The sequence below is a fragment of the Arctopsyche grandis genome, chromosome 12 (assembly GCF_051622035.1).
Source record: "Arctopsyche grandis isolate Sample6627 chromosome 12, ASM5162203v2, whole genome shotgun sequence".
Taxonomy (NCBI): domain Eukaryota; kingdom Metazoa; phylum Arthropoda; class Insecta; order Trichoptera; family Hydropsychidae; genus Arctopsyche; species Arctopsyche grandis.
The window spans coordinates 5,663,176-5,682,234 of record NC_135366.1 but is presented as its reverse complement, the minus strand read 5'-3'; the positions used below and the strand labels follow the sequence as shown (position 1 = coordinate 5,682,234).

The window sequence follows — 19,059 nt, the reverse complement described above, 5'->3', positions numbered from 1 at the left end:
AAACAACCCGCGGAAAATCCCCCCCCCCCTTCCCCTTCCCCCCACAACCACCCACCATCCCGACCCCCCCCTACCCCTTTCAACTTTACTCCTTCGCCGCCCCCACTTCTTCCCCGTCGCGCGTCATAACTTCCGCGAGCGTGCCGTTCTTTTGTTTCGGTAACTTTTAATTCGATTTTGTTGTCATTTCAGATTTATTTATTTATTTTAAACAGCAGTATGTCTTGGTGGTTGCGTTTACGTTTTGCACCTAGAGGTTACCGGGTTCGATCCCGTGTTAATTTTTAATTCTGCTGGTCAGACTTGGATATTTGTGACTCCAGGTCGATCGTTTCCGATCAAAGTTTGCCAATTCATCTGATTTCATCATAGATGTATAATACATAGATCCGCCCTCACGCTTTATACTGGTCTCCCTTTTGGCGCATGCAAAATATATGGCGCATGCACACTTTCTCTCAGTAGGTAGTTAGCTTATAAGTAGAAAGGTCGATTGCGGAGATCTTGTCGATAGATATGCGGAGATCTTGTCGTCACTAACTGAGGGGTGCGGGGGGTTTAACTAGCGGGGAAGTGAAAAAAACACCGACCGCTGCGTCGTAGGGAAAAAAACCTTTTTTTTTCCAACTTCCCCGCTAGTTAAACTCCCCGCACCCCTCAGTTAGTGACGACAAGATCTCCGACCAAAATCACGCGTCAGGGCTCATCTATGTGTATTATATATCTATGGATTTCATTTTTGAAACGGTTCCTCCATCAAATTGGCAAAAATCAGCCTACCCGCTGTTACAAATATCTGAATTTGATTAATGTATGTATGTACAATATGTAAAAATGTATGTATTTTAGGGAATATTTTTTCTACTTAATTATGTATTAGGTAAAGGCAAATATCATACGCTCCGATAATCCTCAATACTGCACACGGTATTTAACAGATTTTGTATTTAAATATATAAATTAATTACCCATATTTTTTTCAATATTATTATCACAATAAAAAATAGTTGACGATTCAATTCAATGTCAGTATAAATAATAAAAGGTCAGTATTCAAACATAACCGGTCAGTATCAATGGTAAGTTTTATTTTGACGAATAAGTATTACTTTTTGATTGGTATCACCACGAGGTTAATACGTTCTTGATATATGTAATGTATAATACAATTCCATCCACAGACATTGCTATTTGTTCTAGCGAATGTACGTCAGATTTTTATCCGTCCATTTGTTATTTATACTAACATTTAATAATATAAACCACATGGTTATACATATATAATAAAAAATCTATATATTACCTTTAATTGTGAAATTCTGTCTTTATAGATTGATAATAATCTGAAGACCAGCCTTATGGGATAAAGACGCAGAAAACGCTTCCAAATAGCCAGGGTTTCCCAAACTATGTTCCGCGGAACACTAGTGTTCCGCTGAACCCCAATAGGTGTTCCGCGACAATTTGGAAAGGTTTTATACACTGAAACACATTTAAAGATCTTCTACTTGGTTACACATATGATAACAGTATTGAAGAAGATTTACTCATGGGCGCATGTTTAAATGGACAAACTACAGAAAAAGATATATTCAACTGTTTTTATGATTACTTTACAAATCAAGAGATATGTTGGGAGAAGTGTATTGATATTTGTACAGATGGTGCTCGAGCAATGGTAGGAAAGATGAAAAGTGTTGTATAACGTATCCAGAAAGTAGCTACAAGAGCCACCAGCAGTCATTGTACTTTGCATAGGCAAGCACTGGAGAATAAAAAAATGTCTACAAATTTAAAAAATGTTATGGATGAAGATGTGAAAGTTATAAACTATGTAAAATCAAGACCACTTCAATTCAGATTATTTAAGATTTCATGCGATGAAATGGTTAGTGGACACTAAGCACTTTTATTACATACTGAAATGAGTCCCGACATACATACCTACCCTGTATACGTTTTGTGCTTCTGATACTTTAGTTCCGAATTTTGCCTTATTAAACTCGCCAGAAAGATCCAACTCAATTTTAATAATTACCATTTTAATAATTGCATCTGTGCACATCGAAAGGTTACTCGTCATCTGATTTGCGATCTATCATTAGTGAAGTCAAGAATTGCGTTTAAAGCAGCCATCCAGTTAATCTGTGGTTCAGTCTGTCTGGCGCTTGACGATCGTTTGCACCAAACCCCAATATTCGACATGGAAATTGGTTCGGCAACAGTCGCCCACCATTTGCGACAGCAATGAGTGTCTATATTTATATTGTTGGACCAAAGAATTGACGTCGATCAAATTGTGCAAGAAGGAATAAGGCATAAACTAACACGATATAATAACCACATCAAAGAAATTTGCGCTAAGAATCTTAATAAACGAACAAAACAGAAAATAGGTAGCTAATCGTCAAAATTGACGAAAGGAAGTTTACAAACAAAAAAAAATAGTGCCTTTTAATAGTGATAGTAGATTTTTAGAAGATTGTGTCGGGAGACATTTTAGTCGAAATGGATGACTGTTGAAGAATTGGAAACGACTGCATGGGAACATTGCAAAATCAATCATCGCTACAACTTCGTTGATTCGCACACTGACGTCCATACCCATAGCGTCGAGGATGAGCTAAATGCGTAATAAACAACATCAAGGAAGAAACCGTAATCATTTTAAATCGTATTTGACCGAACTCATTTTAAAACAGCTGGTTCCGACGCAATAAGTCACTTTTGGACGTGCTAACGTTCGAAGGATAGTTTTCGAAAATGAGCTGATGTGCAATGTAAAATCGAAAAATCAATGAACTTATGAAAACTTTTTTCTAGAAAGTACGATTTTCACATTATCTACATACATACATATGTACGTCATAAATATAGATGAAGTTTTGTAATCATACAAAAATTCGACCTCGTGATTTCAACTGATTTTTTTAATCCCATTAAAAATTAATTTTTCCAGCTTTGCGTAATTCCAACCAAAACTGATCGTTTAATTACGTCTTTTGGGTAAACGGATTACATCCCAAATGTGACTTAATTTATTTTAACCAGGTTATCAGTTATCAATAGAATTTTTGTTATTAATCCACAATAATAGTCGAAATATGATTTTTCTAAGTGGAATTTTATTTAATTCTCATATAAAGACAATTTAATATATTATCCCTATTAATTCAATTCAGATTCGTGTAAATACGAGTAAATACTAGTGCGAGCTTATAACTCGCAATTTTACCGATTTTAAATTCAGCACACTTCCAATTAACCCTTTTAAACAAAAACAAAAAAATAGTGTGGCCAGAACACTATCTCAATAAACATGTTTCAATAGCAAAAACTTAATATAAAATAGGATTAACAGTGGTAAACAATCACAAGTTAAAATACGTACTTTTGATTTGAACTGGACGACTACTTAGAGAGATTTGAAAGCTGAAAAGTACTACTAATGAAAGATAAAATACCCGACTATAGATTCCAATATTCATTTTGAACAGGAAATTGACAGATTTTGAGACATCGACCGAACACCAAGATATAGAAAAATCGCGCGATTTAAAAAACACATATCTCCGAATCTCAAGCCAATCAACATTTTTTATTACCAGATTCGTGTTTACTGGACATAGATCTATAAGAAAAGTCATATCTCGTCTCAACTATTTTTCGTGTCGAACAGTGTAATCGCTGGAAATACATAACTAAAAGGTTGAAATTTTTAAAATGTCAGTTATTCTTATTTACCACATAAAAGTCTGTTCATACCTAGTCAGCACGTACCGACTTCAGCAGGTATCCGGCCGTATGAAAAGTATTCTTTGGTACATTTTGTATGGGTACATTCATACCAACCGTCACGTTTACGCCACGGCAGGCTTTCAGCAGTACCCGACATTTCCTGTTCATACCTTACAGCAACATCCGTCAACGTATCGTATCCGTTTTTTTGGCCATCGTGGAAATATACACGCGAATTACGTGCCATGAGTCTGCCGCTTTGCTGTTTTGGACCAATTATCGATAGTGATAGTGACAGCTGTTCAATCTTTCGACATGGTTTTGGCGCAAATATTTAAAAAAAAATTGTCCATCATCCACAAGCTTCTTATACAGTGTACAAAACTCTCCTTCGGTTTTTCTATTTTTTAACATGGGATGCACATCAAAACGCCTCCGTGCTTTTTTATTGCCTTCTTAAGCTTCTTCTTCCAACAACAGCGTGATTATACATAATTTTTCGTTCGATAAACGTCGAAACATTTTTTCTGACTTGTATTCTGACGCGTAGCTACGAATGCACGTGTATGCATTCATATTGCAAGTACTCGACAATACGACGTAAGCAATATTGCGCCGTATCGTCATGGCCTCTAATGTATAAGTAAGCCGATTTTGCCTTGCACTCGGCCAAATTGCTGTAAACGTGACGTGACCGCGACGTGTAGGTAGATATGAATAGAAATGTAATAAAATGATATATTTGAAACGGAGTCGTGCAGTGCTGAAGCCGTGCAGTGCTGAAGCCGTGCAGTGCTGTTAAGTATGAACAGACCTTAACTTGTCAGAATCTATATCACTTTTATTTTCAATTCAATTAATACGTCACGATCGTTTATTCATAATTTTTGGTAATTACTGTGCTTAATTTCAAAGTGGCATCAAAAGCTCTCAGTGAGTGTTGCAATATGTAAATATGTACATCAAATCTTGTAATACTTTTTTCCCACTGAGAACACTGGTCGGCTTGACGTGCTGCTAACGTCAGTAACTCGGTGTTCGAGGACGTTCCAGTGTGTTCGTTGTAGGCTTTGGCGACCTGTGTACGCGGATCAGCCATTTGTGTGTATCTTAAAGAGTTGAAGGTTCCGTAGAAGTTTGTGAAGACTACGAAATGGCTGGTAGCAGTTCAGGTCGCGAGATGTTGCCGACGGAACAACCACTGAGACCCCAACCCCGACAACCGATTGATTTACAGGTTGTTATTACCGCATCTTTTATTGATTATATATTTATAGCATTATTGCTTGGTTAGAATTCTGTAGGTCGCTTTTCAGTTACATGATTATTTTAGTTTTTATTATATTTTATTCATGTGTGAAATTTTGTAGGTTAGTCACCAGGTTTCCTTTTATGGACATATCATTTTTGATTTATAGTAACAATAGATGAAGTTTTGTGATCATATGAAAATTCGAACTCGAGATTTGGACTGATTCGAACTCGGAATCGATCACTGATCACGTTTCCATGATTATAAAAATGTGTCTGTGAATTTTGGGGATTTTTTGAACACCGTTAGTCCTATCGAACTGAAATTTAGTATCGGTTACTGAAATTCTTATCGATACGACCTAAATTTTTTTCAAATTTTTATGTTGACCGGAAATGGTACTTCCCCTTATAGGTGTCCTCTTTTTTTATGTTTTTTTAATTCAATTATCTCCCAAACCGCTAACTGAATCAGACTGAATTTTTTTTACATGTAATAAAAATAATAAATTTTATACCGTAATATTTTTATCTGAATCGAAAGTAGTACTTTTACTCTAGAGAATCGAGGTTTTTTTATGTTTTTCTCAGAAACCTTTTGGTTTATTGAACTGAAATTTCATATCTAGAAGTTAAAACTTAATACCAAGTTGTATATAAAATTTAGTAAGCATCCGTCAACCGGAAGTGGCAGTTTACTCTTGTTCGATTTTTCTTCCACTATTTTTTTCGACCCCTTAAACATGTGTGCTCTTTACGAAAAAAATCAAATATAATTCTTGTATCAATGTGATGAAAATAATAAATAAAAAAAATCACCTAATTTAATAAACCGGAAGGGGGATTTTTTCCTCTTAGAAAAGTCAAAAATGTTGTGACCACGATTCTTTCCACAACGTATCAAGCTGAAAATTATTTGTATTCTTTATGTACTAACTTAAAGCTGATAGGGTTTTGGTCATAATTCGTAAACCGGAAGTAGTATTTTTTTTAAAACAATATTTCATTATTTTATATTTACTCTTTTAAATTATTTTTATTTTCTTGACATTTAATGCGTATAATAATTGTAGTGATTTTAACTAATAAAAAAATTTCGAACAAAATCCGACAACCGGAAGTAGAACTTTTGTCTTGTGTAAGTTTCCCTACATTTGCGCTCAATTTGCATCGAAAATGATCTCATGGCCGGTATGTGTGAACGTGTATGTATGTTTAATTATCGAATTTTGTTTTGTGATCTTCTTATATTCCTCAAATACATAGATAATGTCAAGGGTTGTTCACATTCGAATTCTTTCATATATGTTATTTTCTTACAGGGCTTACTGAGATTTGCTGTGGAAGCTGTGAAAGTAGACGAAGAGGCAACAAATCGTCCTGTAGGACCACTTGACGAGGATGTATGGTTTCAATTTCATAGTATTCAACAATTTAATTGTTGAATACTCATTATAAAGTATAATGTAATAACATTAAGATCTTACAAGATATGTGTTCACTTAACAGAGACGAAAATTTTTACAAGACGCCATCAACAACCTTTCAGTCAATATCACAAAAGAATTGCAAGATGCAATTAATATTCTTTCAGACAGAGAAAAAATAAGTTCAATCGCTATCGGCAGTGAAGTTCCGACTGAAATCGAAGATACTTTTGACTGCATCGAGAGTCACGTCTCGTATATCGACACGGCTATCGGTAATCAACTTTATATTACATTATGGTAGGAATATAGCACAACTTGTACGAATCGAAGTCGGTGATCTCATCCACCTCCCCAAAACACACATGCCGTACAATCCGGTTTCTGTACGAGCATCCTTGCCTGAAATAACTTTCGACACAATTCGACTCGCTTCATATAAACGATCGTGAGCCTGCAGGAATCCCCGAAAGCATGATCTCATCGTACATATGTATCACACAGCTACACATTGCACAACCGACCAGGATATAAACTAATGCACCAGCCCCAGACGCCACTGGAATTCAGCCAGCCCACTCCTCCAAAGTCGAGCAACTACCTTCTTCTAAATAAAGATTAAGTTTGTTTTTAAATTTGCAGGCTTTTACAAGTTGGGGGGATTTTCTATATTCCCCGTGTGTTTGAGTTGCGAACACCCTACGGTAAGAAGTGCAGCTTGCAGCCTGTTGGCCGAATTGTGTCAGAGTAACACTTTCTGTCAAACTCAAGTCCTCGAATGTGGATATCTACAAACATTAATAAACATGCTAAATACCGAACAAGACACACAGTTGCTTTTGAATTTATTATACGGTATATCGTGTAAGTTTTAACATTTGAAATATTGTACCATATACTTATGTACACATGCTCTTTTAGTTATTTGTTCTTCCGAAACATTTATTTTAGGTATCATCAGACACCACGATTCTTGCGCGTCAACCTTTTTAAATGACGGTGGCTATTCTGGTCTGAAAAATGCATTGGAAAAAACATCACCTCAGCTTAAAGCTAAAGCCGCATTTTTAACTAATTGTTTATACGCCGAGTACAATCAACGGATGTCGGGTAAAAAATTCAACACCTTTTATATTATATATGTATTGTGCCTGTTGATTTCAACGGGTGGTTTTGGAGAGGAATTAATACACGAATTAAAATAAAGTTATGTTATATATAAATATGTATAATGTAAAGTAATATATAGGCACGCGCACACATTAAGAGTAAAATGTTGAGTGCGCGCATTACACGCTCACCGATCCAACCCGTTCACCCATTCGAAATGATGAATGCATTCGTGGATGTGTGTACGCTCCCGGGCAGCGCATCTGACGCTGACGTCACCCGTTCCAAGTCAGGTGCTCAATATCAAGAGCAAAATGCACCCATTGGTCAGAATTTATCGTCTTTGCTCTAATTGGTTAAACGTTTTAGTTCACGTGGACCACTTCACGCTAATTGGTTGTGCGTTTCGTTTGCGGGTTTTTATTTTATTAAATATCTCTAGGCACATAATATACTCTTGGCATTCTAAAATTTATTTTTTTGAAATCTCCATACTTGTCGACGCATCTCCCACATACATACATACAGTTGCCAGTTGATTTCAACGGGTGGTTTCGGAGAGGAATTTATACACGAATTTAAATAAACTTATATATAATGTCAAGTAATATTAATCGTAAAAAGTGCGCGCATTACACGCTCACTAATCCAACCCGTTCGAAATGATGAATGAATGTGTGTATGTGTCACTCGTCGCTCGGCCTAACGTCGCACAAGCCTGTCGTCGCTTGGCCTGACGTCACAAGGCGCTCCACCCCCACACTTCCCCGCGTCTCCTCGACCACTTGAATCTGATTGGCCGTGTGTCCACAGTCTGGCACATACCCATATACATACACACATCGCGTTCGTTTTTATATATATTATTATATTATATTATGTACATATGTTACAGTGAAAGCATATTTCAAGTTAAAATATATTTTCACCAATTCAAGCAGAAGAAAATGTATCAAACAATGAATTTACAACGTTTAAGATTATAAATTTAACCCTAACAACCCAATCTTAAATGAATAGGTAGGGCCAACCCTTATTTAACCTAACCTTTAAATAATACCAACCCTAAAAATGTAATCTTAAATGAATAAAACCAGCCCTGAAAATGTAACTGGTTATGATTTCACTGAAACGTCAATTTTCACTTGAAATATAATTTCACTGTGACATGTATATATAAAATTTTGCCTGATGTGTATGTTTTCTATTTTAGATAAACTCGTCTCTTCGGGTGTGTTGAAAGCGTTAATATTCGCGTTGCCAAAACAGCGCGACAATTACTCCGAGCAGATCCTCGCCGCTTTGCATACAATAGCTAACGATTCCGACAGCATCGTAATCTCCGAATTGATCAGACCCGAATACGCATTGCGCGAGAATCTCGTCAACTACCTTCAGAGCGAAGAGCTGGCATCCGAAAACACCGATTACATCGAGGAAAAGCAGTATTGCGAGACTCTGCTGAAAATTTTGAACACTGCCGCTAACCAGCAAAATTCACACCAGCAGCAAGCAGACGCACACGTCGATAGGTAATAATGCAGATCGATTGTATCGCTAACATGATTATAATGTAATATGTCTAAATAAAAATAAACATAACCTGAAAAATATATGTTTTTAATTATTGATTAAAATGAGGACACAATTGAAGTTGCAACAGTTTATTTGTATAATAACAAATGTATAAATATTTTATTCATATATGTGTATGTATATGCACGTTGTTGATGCGCTCTCACATTTAGCTAAATAAATTTCATAAATCACTGAATATAAAAAGCAAATATACAAATTATAATAACAATGTTAAAAGTAATACATAACAATTCCGTTAGTAGAACAATATCAGTAATTATTCTCGTATTATATAATATAGTTCTTATTTACTTATAGTTTTACTGAGAATTATATAATATGTAAGAAGATTTTTGCAGGACTAGTTATTAATTTTTAATAAATTTTGCAAATGAAAATTTCACCTTAACATTTTATTTTAAACAAACAATAATAAAAACATATACATATTTAGTGAAAAAGATATTTATTTGCTATAATTGCGGTAAATTACTGTTTATTCCGTATTATGATATAATAAATATGTGTTTGCTTCGTCCCCTTATACATTATCATATATATATATATATATATATATATATATATATATATATATATATATATATATATATATATATATATATATATATATATAATTTTAAGATTTATTTATATAATGCGTAACATACAACTTTCATTAACGTAATGACAAAAATCATCATAAATTATGAATCACCTAAACATACATAGAGCTGCATTCGTGTAAATTTTGTTATTTAATTATCATTATTTTTCTTCAATGCAAAAGTCTATTATAAAAAGATTGTAATAGATGTATAATACAACAGCAAAATGAGGTAGAAATACAAATGTGCAAAAGAACTATTATTATAGATATATTTTTATGCATGTATAATATATAATATATATAATATAATCCTCGAAAAGACTTCCAACTTACGTCTAGAAATACTGCATATACAATATTGCATATGTGAGTATACAATGATTGTTTCAATTTATAGAATATGTGTATATAATATTTTTGCATTATTTTTAAACGTTTAAAAGGATTTACTGTAATTGAGTTGTATAAATATTTAAAGAAAAACAAACATCCTTCTAGAGAATGTTATTTGAATATTGCTTATTGTCTTATTAATAATACTAGAGTCAATGCATTAAATGTGCTGAAATACTGTTATTGCATTATATACATACATTATTGAGCATAATTACTTCAAAACAAAATAATTATGATATATTATTTTCAAAAAACATTCCGTACGCACTTTTGTATAAGAAAAGATTTATATAATACTTCTATTTATACTGACGAATAAAAATTACAGCAAGAGTCCTCAATTCCCAAGTCTACGAACAATCAACCGAACGAAAAATATTTCAGATTATAAGTAATAAATCAAAACATAAAAAAATTGGGACTCATGCTTTGAAATAACATATTGATTTCAGTCTAATAAGCACCACAGATTCTTAAACAGTTTGATGTATGCCGAAACTTCTATCTGAAAAAACTCATTACAAATCAAAACATACAAAAAGCCTTTCGTCGTTATTTAAGCACTAGCAGATTTTTACAAAAGTTAAACAACAACAACAACAACAATAAAATAAGTGAAACATTTTCAGATCTGATTCTAAAATATCTCAAAATGTGATTAAACCATCTACATACATATACTATTTATCATAATTTTATTGAATAATAATTTCTGAATTACGCCGACCGATTAGTCGAGGCTATTTAAATTGAGCAAAGTTTGATAGCGCTTTTTGTGCATTCAGTGGCGTCACTAGGGGTGGTGTCACCTAAAAATTACTTTTTATTAGTTACTAATATTTGTTCATTGTTATGACTTACGAGAGAGAAGCTAAGTTCACACGTCGTTCCTGGATTGCGTCTCCGTCTGACTGAATCAGTCTACCTTCTTACATTTAGGTACATACACTGATTTCTCAGGAATTCGAACAAAAGCCAATTATGACTCATATTTGATGCTATATACAGCTGCAACAGACGGATTTCGCGGTAGCTGTATAAATACAGAAAGCTGTATAAATACAGAAAACTGTATAAATACAAAAAGCTGTATAAATACAGAAAGCTGTATATATACAGAAAGCTGTATATATACAGAAAGCTGTATATATACAGAAAGCTGTATATAGAAAGCTGTATATATATAGAAAGCTGTATACATACAGAAAGCCCTGCGCTGCAAACGATTGCAAACCAAGCGCCCGCATGCTCATTTCATACTTTTGTCCCGGCTTTTGCCATTTTAAACTTGCCAGAAAGATCCAACTCAATTTTAAGAATTGCCAATCATCAATGTACATCGAAATGTCATCTGCGCAACCCCATGAATATCTCGTCTTTCGTACATGCTGAAATTCAAACAGTTAAAATGCAATCGAAAGAGCATGCAGGCTGGTGGTTTGCAATCATTTGCACCAAACCCACAGAAAGCTGTATATATACAGAAGGCTGCACATATACAGAAATTGCAATGAGGCGTGCAGCCGCTCGAAGACCGTCATACATACAACGAATATGTCAAATTAGCGTTTTTCAATTTGAACAATTAGGTGTTACCCGGTGCAACGACGCTACTGTGTGCATTCAAATGAAATACAAATGCATAAATCACGTGCCTAGCGACGCTACTGTGTGCATTTAAATGAAATACAAATGCATAAATAAAAATATCGGATGGGTACGCTTTTCGTTGATTAGCAAAAACCCAAAAAAAGCCAAATCGATACACTTCAAATGAAATTTTTTCGATGAAAAAAAAACTGAAATGTACAAACGATTCAACACTTTTACACATTAAACAATATTAACAAAGCAGCAACAACGCATATTCTTTATAATAAAATAAGAATTAAATTGCACGTGCAAAAGCATTCGGTGAATTGTTAACTTATATCTCTCAATTTTTGGTATAAATACACTCATGAGAGCTTATTTTTTTTTTTTATTACAAAGTTTTTCTTAGTTTCATTACGTTATCATATAATAAGACCGACAATGTTAAAATTCTGATCTTTCATATACGAATACATATGTAAGTATGTACAAAATTATATTATTTACGCCTCGAATTCAATCCAGGAAAATTATTATTCAGATAGTCTTATTTATAGTGCTTGTTGGAGTTTTTTTTTAACGGCAAATTATATTGACGTGTAAGTATATTATATGTATATTCAATTCGATATGTTTAATAAGGCATTGCATATAAAAGGCATTATGTAAAACTCTACCGTAGCATTCTATAATATCTACGTATCATAATATTTACACATTCTATCAAATGAAAAAATTCTTACTATATATTTCAAAGACTGTCTCGTATAGATTACATTTCCCTCAAATTGAGAATTATACGAATGAACGATTTCTGATTGTTACTCGAGATTCTGTATGATTATGAAGTTTAATTGGATTTATCTATAGTTAGGTAGCGTGAAAAAGCACTTGTATAGTAGCGAGGCTCACGCAATTGGGTTTTGAACACGAGCCCAACTACCAAACAAGTACTGGAAATTTGGTAATTGTTGATTATATGGACACAACCGAACATTCAGTAGAACACTAACACAGCAATTACATAAATTTGATAGGTAATATGCGAAATTTCTTTATTTTTGTCCGAGAGCTGTATATTTGTCTTCATCGAAAAAGTAACTGACCACTCCGTTATACTTTTAACACTGCAATGAACGCTAAAAATAGTAAACGCCGTGAAAACCAACCTTAGTCTTGCCAAATAAATATTTTTGTCGAAGAAAGTGTCACCCAAATTCTTTATATATTATTAAATGTATCACCGATTTCGCAATGTCACTTTACTAAAACTATTTGCGACACCTACAGACATTCGTTCGATTTTTTTGTGTTTGATGCATGCATGCGCCCGTATAACCAACAAGTGCCGAAAATTTCAATAAAGCAAAACTTTTTTTATAATACGGGATAAATTAAACATTATATATGTAAAGTATAAATTATTAAAGCACTAAAGAAAATATCTAATTGAATAATTAATAATTTAAAAAAATCAAAAATGTATTTATGCACGGTCACATTCGAAAAATGATCGCATTCTAAATAATAACACAATTAAATGAAATTAATAAGTAATAAAAATTATGCTGAAAACAAATAATATTACAAAACACATAACCGAAGAGTATATGCGGGTATTCTAGTCAAAATCAATATTGGTTCCCATCAACGAAATACAACAAAACAGTAACAAATTGCTTCCTTACAACCTAAATCTATACATTTCGTAGTTTATTTTGACCAATCTAACAATATCAATTCCTGAACACCCTAATGTAAATATACATACATTAACAAAAAAAAAACAAAAAAAAAAACAAGCATGATATACAAACATGTATATTAATATCATATAAATATTTCAACCGAGCGTTGCATAGTTACATATATATATATATATATATATATATATATATATATATATATATATATATATATATATATATATATATATATATATATATATATATATATATATATATATATATATATATATATATATATATATATATATATATATATATATATATATATATATATATGGCTCGTTCCGATTAATTTTTTCCTTCTGATTATTTGAACAAAAAAGTAAAACTTGCAACGTCGTCGTCGTCGATCATCAAATTAGCTAAATCTTTTCAAACGAAAGAAAATACGGGACTCAGTACTCTCTATACTAATGGAATGGGAAGAAAAAATGAAACCATATATGAATGTGCGCGTATTTTAGCGAGCAAATAAACTGCTGCAAACAAAAAGTAGTTGAATATTCATAGAGGCTGACCAACGATTATCAAACAGCCTGTTTATAAATCGATGTATAAATATAGGCTGTGGCTATTTGCAGGTACTACATCTGCGAATTATTGGCTATTTGCAGGTATTATATCTGCGAATTATTGGCTATTTGCAGGTACTATATCTGCGACAGGCGCAAAGCCTTCTGCGCATGCGCGTGAATTTCTTACATTTAATGTATGCTAGACTTGTTTAATCAATCGTTCATTATACAAGAGGCAAATAAATTTCGCACGTTATTATAATAGATTTATATCATTTAGCTGGTTCGCGGCCTGTACTTGTATGTAGGTATAATACGTTGCATATGATAATAATTTTCTAACAATTAATAATATTAGCTAATTTGGGTTATATTTTTCACTCTACGTCACTCAACGAGTTCGAACTAAATTTTAAGAGGTTTAAAACAAAATTTTAACAGTAAACACGCTGGCAGTGACAGTTCACGCGCATGCGCAGAAGACTTTGCGCATGTCGCAGATATAGTACCTACAAATAGCCAATAATTCGCAGATATAGTACCTGCAAATAGCCAATAATTTGCGGATATGGTACCTGCAAATAGCCACAACCATGAATATAATAATACGAGATTTGGGATGGAAATTCAAATTTAAAAAAAACAATCGTATGTAAATAATAATATACCACAAGTTTTCAGTCAAAGGAAGATACGCGTAGTATCTTTGGAATTAAATTAAACTACCTACCGCCAATAAAGAACGAATGTATACAAAACAAGCAATTTTAATGATTATTTTCTATGCAGCAAAAGTAAAGCAAAGCCGCGTGTAACTCGGTTGATGAGAAGCTAAAGACAGGTTTGATGAATTCATTACGTTAACGCGTCAATAACTGAATATATTCAAGTTTCTTTTTTATTCATACTCTAAACGTGTATAAGAACAATTTTAAATACTGTGTATACTATTATAAAATTCTGAAAAAATAGAGTATAAATACTATATTAGTAAAAATAAAATAATTTCTTGTTATTATTTAAAAAAGTTTGTTATTTTTTTTTTTTGTATTAAAAAGTCCCATCACCAAAAATATTGCTTAGACGCGTGTCTCTATCGATGACAACATATCAATACTAATCAAAAAACATTTGCAAATGGCACTAACAGCAGCAGGAGATATGTATCAGTATTATTATTAAGAAGCTTTGTCGTTTACAATTGACTGTGACTTCTTTATTGTCGACGAGGCTTCCAAGACCCTCTCGGAAGCTTTATCCTCTTCCTTAAAATGTATCCTAGTTATTACGATATCACCAGTGCTCAGTGTTTGCGAACCGACGTTGATTCTATCGTACGGCTCCGATGAGTGATTTCGCGGGCCGACTTCACACTCCGATTGAAGATTATTATTACTACTAACTTTAGAATTCATATGGCATTTACAAAGGCAACAAGCGATGGATGAGTCGACGTCGGACGACACATCGGCGTAGTTGGAATAATTGTTCATTTCCAAGACGGGAAGCAGACCGTCGGTCTCGCCGGCCGACGACGTCACCGACGAGAGTATAGCTTCGATCTTATCAAATTTAGAAACGCGATCGATGGACGCGTCCGATAGTATATCGTTGACTAATTGCATAGAGTCGGTCAAACTCGGCGGCTGTGTAGAATGCGGCGACGATATGCTATCGGAGGGAATCGAGTCCAAGCTGGTCATCTCTTGATCCTTTCCGTCGGTGTCCTCTTCGGAATCGCTATCTCTCGCCGACGACTCTAGCTTCTCCAACTTCTTGCAAATCTTTTGAGATACTTTCAACTTTTCCTTCTCCTCGTCTGTCAATTCTAAATACCTCAATAGACGTATCTCCCTATTGCTAAGAACAACATTTTTGCTGCATTGTGACAACTTTTGACGCAGTTCGAACACTTCCGTGTTGATTTTGCGCTGGCGTTTGCGTATTCGAACTTCAGCCGGTTGTATGTTCATGAAGACTTGTTCGCTGCACAAGTCTTCGAAGAGCGTTTGGAACTCGGCCGATATCGAGCTCGAAATGTAGCCGTATAAGGAAGGGTGTATCAGAGATAGTACGTCGGATGCGGCGTATATAAGCATTTCTTTGGTCAAGGGCCGTCTGGCCCAATAGCGTTGGTCTTTCCGGTACACATTCTTCAACTGCTCCTTCATCGGATTAACGGGAGCGTTGTATATCTCGCACAAGGCATTCAACGATACGTTTTTGACTTTGTATACGGGAACGTTCTGCATTTGTTGCAGTAATACTGCGTGTGCTGCTTGCGTATCGAACACACCTTTCAACATGACTCCAAACTGGTTGTAAAGATTGACGGAATCATTGCGACAATCGTGGATGACCTTAATAACCTGCTCGCTCTCTAGCAACGTTTTAAGCCCACCGTCGACAACCATATGAGGGCTGGTGATCAAATCGAACACGAACGCCTCGTTGTTAACAGTGGCAATTTGAAACAGGGTGATTTGACCTTTCAGACCGAGATTGATACCTTCACAGTCGAACGATATAACCGGCATGTGTTTACTGCCGCGGTTCTTCGGATTCATGATACGATCTATGATGGTGGCGCATTCTTTGATATCGACGACGACCGAAGTGCTCTGTAAGACTTTGCGTCTCCACACTTCGTTCGAAGTGTGAAGGGGACTTTTAGCGTTGGTGTTGGCGTTTCCGTGGTCGTCGGCAGCGTTTTGAGAGTTCATCGAATCCCGCACCATATTGTCGACCCAATTTTTCAACACAATGGTGTTGAGGCGTTGCTTCATTTGATTGGCGATGTTCGGTTGGGTGCGTGGCGATTCTAGTGGACTTTGAATGCGGCTTTTAGGTTCTTCCGGCGACGTAGGACTGTTGCGTATCGTTGGTGTGACAACCTCGTTCGTAAGACCCTGACCTAAAATTGGCAAAGGAGACAGTGGGGTCGGTTCGCTGACCGGTTTGACGGCAGTGTCTTGCCGATTTAAATAAGTATTAGTGAACTTTGGACGTTGGATCAAAGTCACAATATCCGACTGCACTTGAAAACAATCGGAGAATAATTTCAGAAACGTGGAAAGATCTTCAGGGGTTTTAAACATTTGAAACCAATATTCTTGGGGAAATTTAGATATTACCAAATGGAACAATTGGTCGACGAGTACGGGACCTTTAGCTTCGATACACTGGGCGAAGTAATCGAGCAACTGTTGAGTGATTCCGGCGTCTATGTTAGCTGCCGGGAGATTGTGGAAGGTTTCGGTGTCGTTCAATTTATATTCGTCTTGTTTGTCCGAGACGAGGATGACATTGTCCTCGACGACGTCGAATGTGTCGGTGTGTTTCATGAGGAAGTCTCTGAATTCTTTCATGCGTTGGCCGGAGATGTGTCGCACCTGTGGGGACGCCTGGCTTCGGTGGCCGAGGAGGCTTTTGATCGGGACCTCGGTGCCGGGACCGTACTGCAACATTTTAATGGCGAAGTATCGTTTGGCTTCTTCGATGTAGTCGGCGTCGGGAGGCGCTCCAAGTCCAGTGCGAGCCCGGAAGGTGTTCAGGTCAACGTAATCGCCATCGATGCTGAACAGGGAGGGATATTGGGCGAGGAATTTCTTGAGGCCAGATTGGGAACCGCCGGCGATTTGACGCATCTCCTTGGTGAAGCCTTTGGCGCCAAATTGGCAGGAGAGGTCGTGCAAGGTGCGGGGCTCGCCCTTGTCCAGGAGTCGCTCGACGAAGAACAGGAGGGTGAGGTTGCGCGTCAGCTCATACTCCATGGAGTCCATGGTGGGGCTCGCGGACCCTAAGGTCTCCCTCTCGGTCGCCCCACCAGCCCACCAGCCCACCAGCTCACCAGCTCACCAGCTCACCATCTCACCACATCGCCCACTTATGACATCCCGATGGGCCCGCCACACACTATCGCACTCGTGCCTTCTCATTCATACGCCCATACACCATCGCGCTTCACACTTGTTCGCCATAAATCGAATTAAGGTAAATCAAACCACACACTACGGTCGTTGGCCACTTGGATTTTCAATTTACAAAAGAACAAGTCATTACTAAATAGTAAATACCAGGGCTGTGATGAATATACTTCTTCTTCTTCTTGTTAATGCCTTGTCCGCATCCGAACGTTGGCGACCACCTCGTCGATTATTTGAAGATATCCGCATTGGTCTTCAGCGGCTCGGAACAGATCTTCGGCGCTCATATCGGTCCACATGCGCATGTTTCGAAGCCAAGATAACTTTTTCCTGCCAATCCATTTTTTTCCTTCTATTTTCCCCCATGGTTATCAAACGGAGAAATTCGTATTTTGGACCCCGTATCATGTGTCCGAGGTACTCCATCTTTCTCCGCTTGATGACAGAAACAAGTTCCCTGCCTATCCCCATCATGCCGAGGACAGCTTCGTTTGATATCTTTTTGGTCCACGGAATCTTCAGCATACGCCTATAGATCCACATTTCAAAAGCCTCAATACGGCTGATCATCTTGGTTTTCAGAGTCCACGTCTAGTAATACCGTCCAGACGTAGCTCTTCGCGAATCTCAACCGCGTATGAAGATTGAGATGCTTGTTTGTAAGCGCCGCCTTAATTTTTACAAATGCTGTTCTAGCCATCTCGATGCGGATTCTTAGGAACGAATTATATTTAGGAACTCTCAAAGTTCCTAAATATAATTCGCGTTCAGCATACGCCTATAGACCCATATCTCAAAAGCTTCGATGCGGCTGATCATCTCGGTCTTCAGAGTCCACGTCTCACATCCGTGTAGTAATACTGTCCAGACGTAGCTCTTCGCGAATCTCAACCGCGTATGAAGATTGAGATGCTTGTTTATAAGCGCCGCCTTCATTTTAACAAATGCTGTTCTAGCCATCTCGATGCGGATTCTTAGATCTTGAATATGATCTATACATATATAATATGAATATACTAGGGCTGTGATTATGTTTTCATTTTTTATTTTAATATGTATGTATTAAAACTCTCTACATACAAACAAGATCGCTGAAAATCGATCTACTGATCTAACTTGATTTTGCCTTGCCTACACAAGGCAAATTTATCAACCGATTCTCAATATACA

General features: G+C 35.9%; 2 protein-coding genes and 1 long non-coding RNA gene across 3 annotated transcripts in view; 1 reads left to right on the top strand and 2 right to left on the bottom strand.

Annotated features, from left to right (window-relative positions):
* The window catches only part of LOC143920049 (uncharacterized), a 422,197-nt gene that overhangs the window by 93,294 nt on the left and 309,844 nt on the right, over positions 1–19,059 (bottom strand). The window lies entirely within an intron of this gene.
* Positions 3,698–9,506, top strand: LOC143919772 (hsp70-binding protein 1). The gene is made up of 6 exons (XM_077442290.1): positions 3,698–4,975; positions 6,312–6,392; positions 6,499–6,691; positions 7,059–7,280; positions 7,368–7,526; positions 8,740–9,506. The coding sequence occupies exons 1-6, from the start codon at positions 4,892–4,894 to the stop codon at positions 9,060–9,062; spliced, it is 1,062 nt and encodes a 353-aa protein (XP_077298416.1). The 5' UTR covers positions 3,698–4,891; the 3' UTR covers positions 9,063–9,506.
* egl (Egl_like_exo domain-containing protein) lies at positions 15,016–17,915 on the bottom strand. Its single transcript, XM_077442232.1, has one exon. It carries the CDS (start codon positions 17,743–17,745, stop codon positions 15,142–15,144), a length of 2,604 nt encoding a protein of 867 aa, XP_077298358.1. The 5' UTR covers positions 17,746–17,915; the 3' UTR covers positions 15,016–15,141.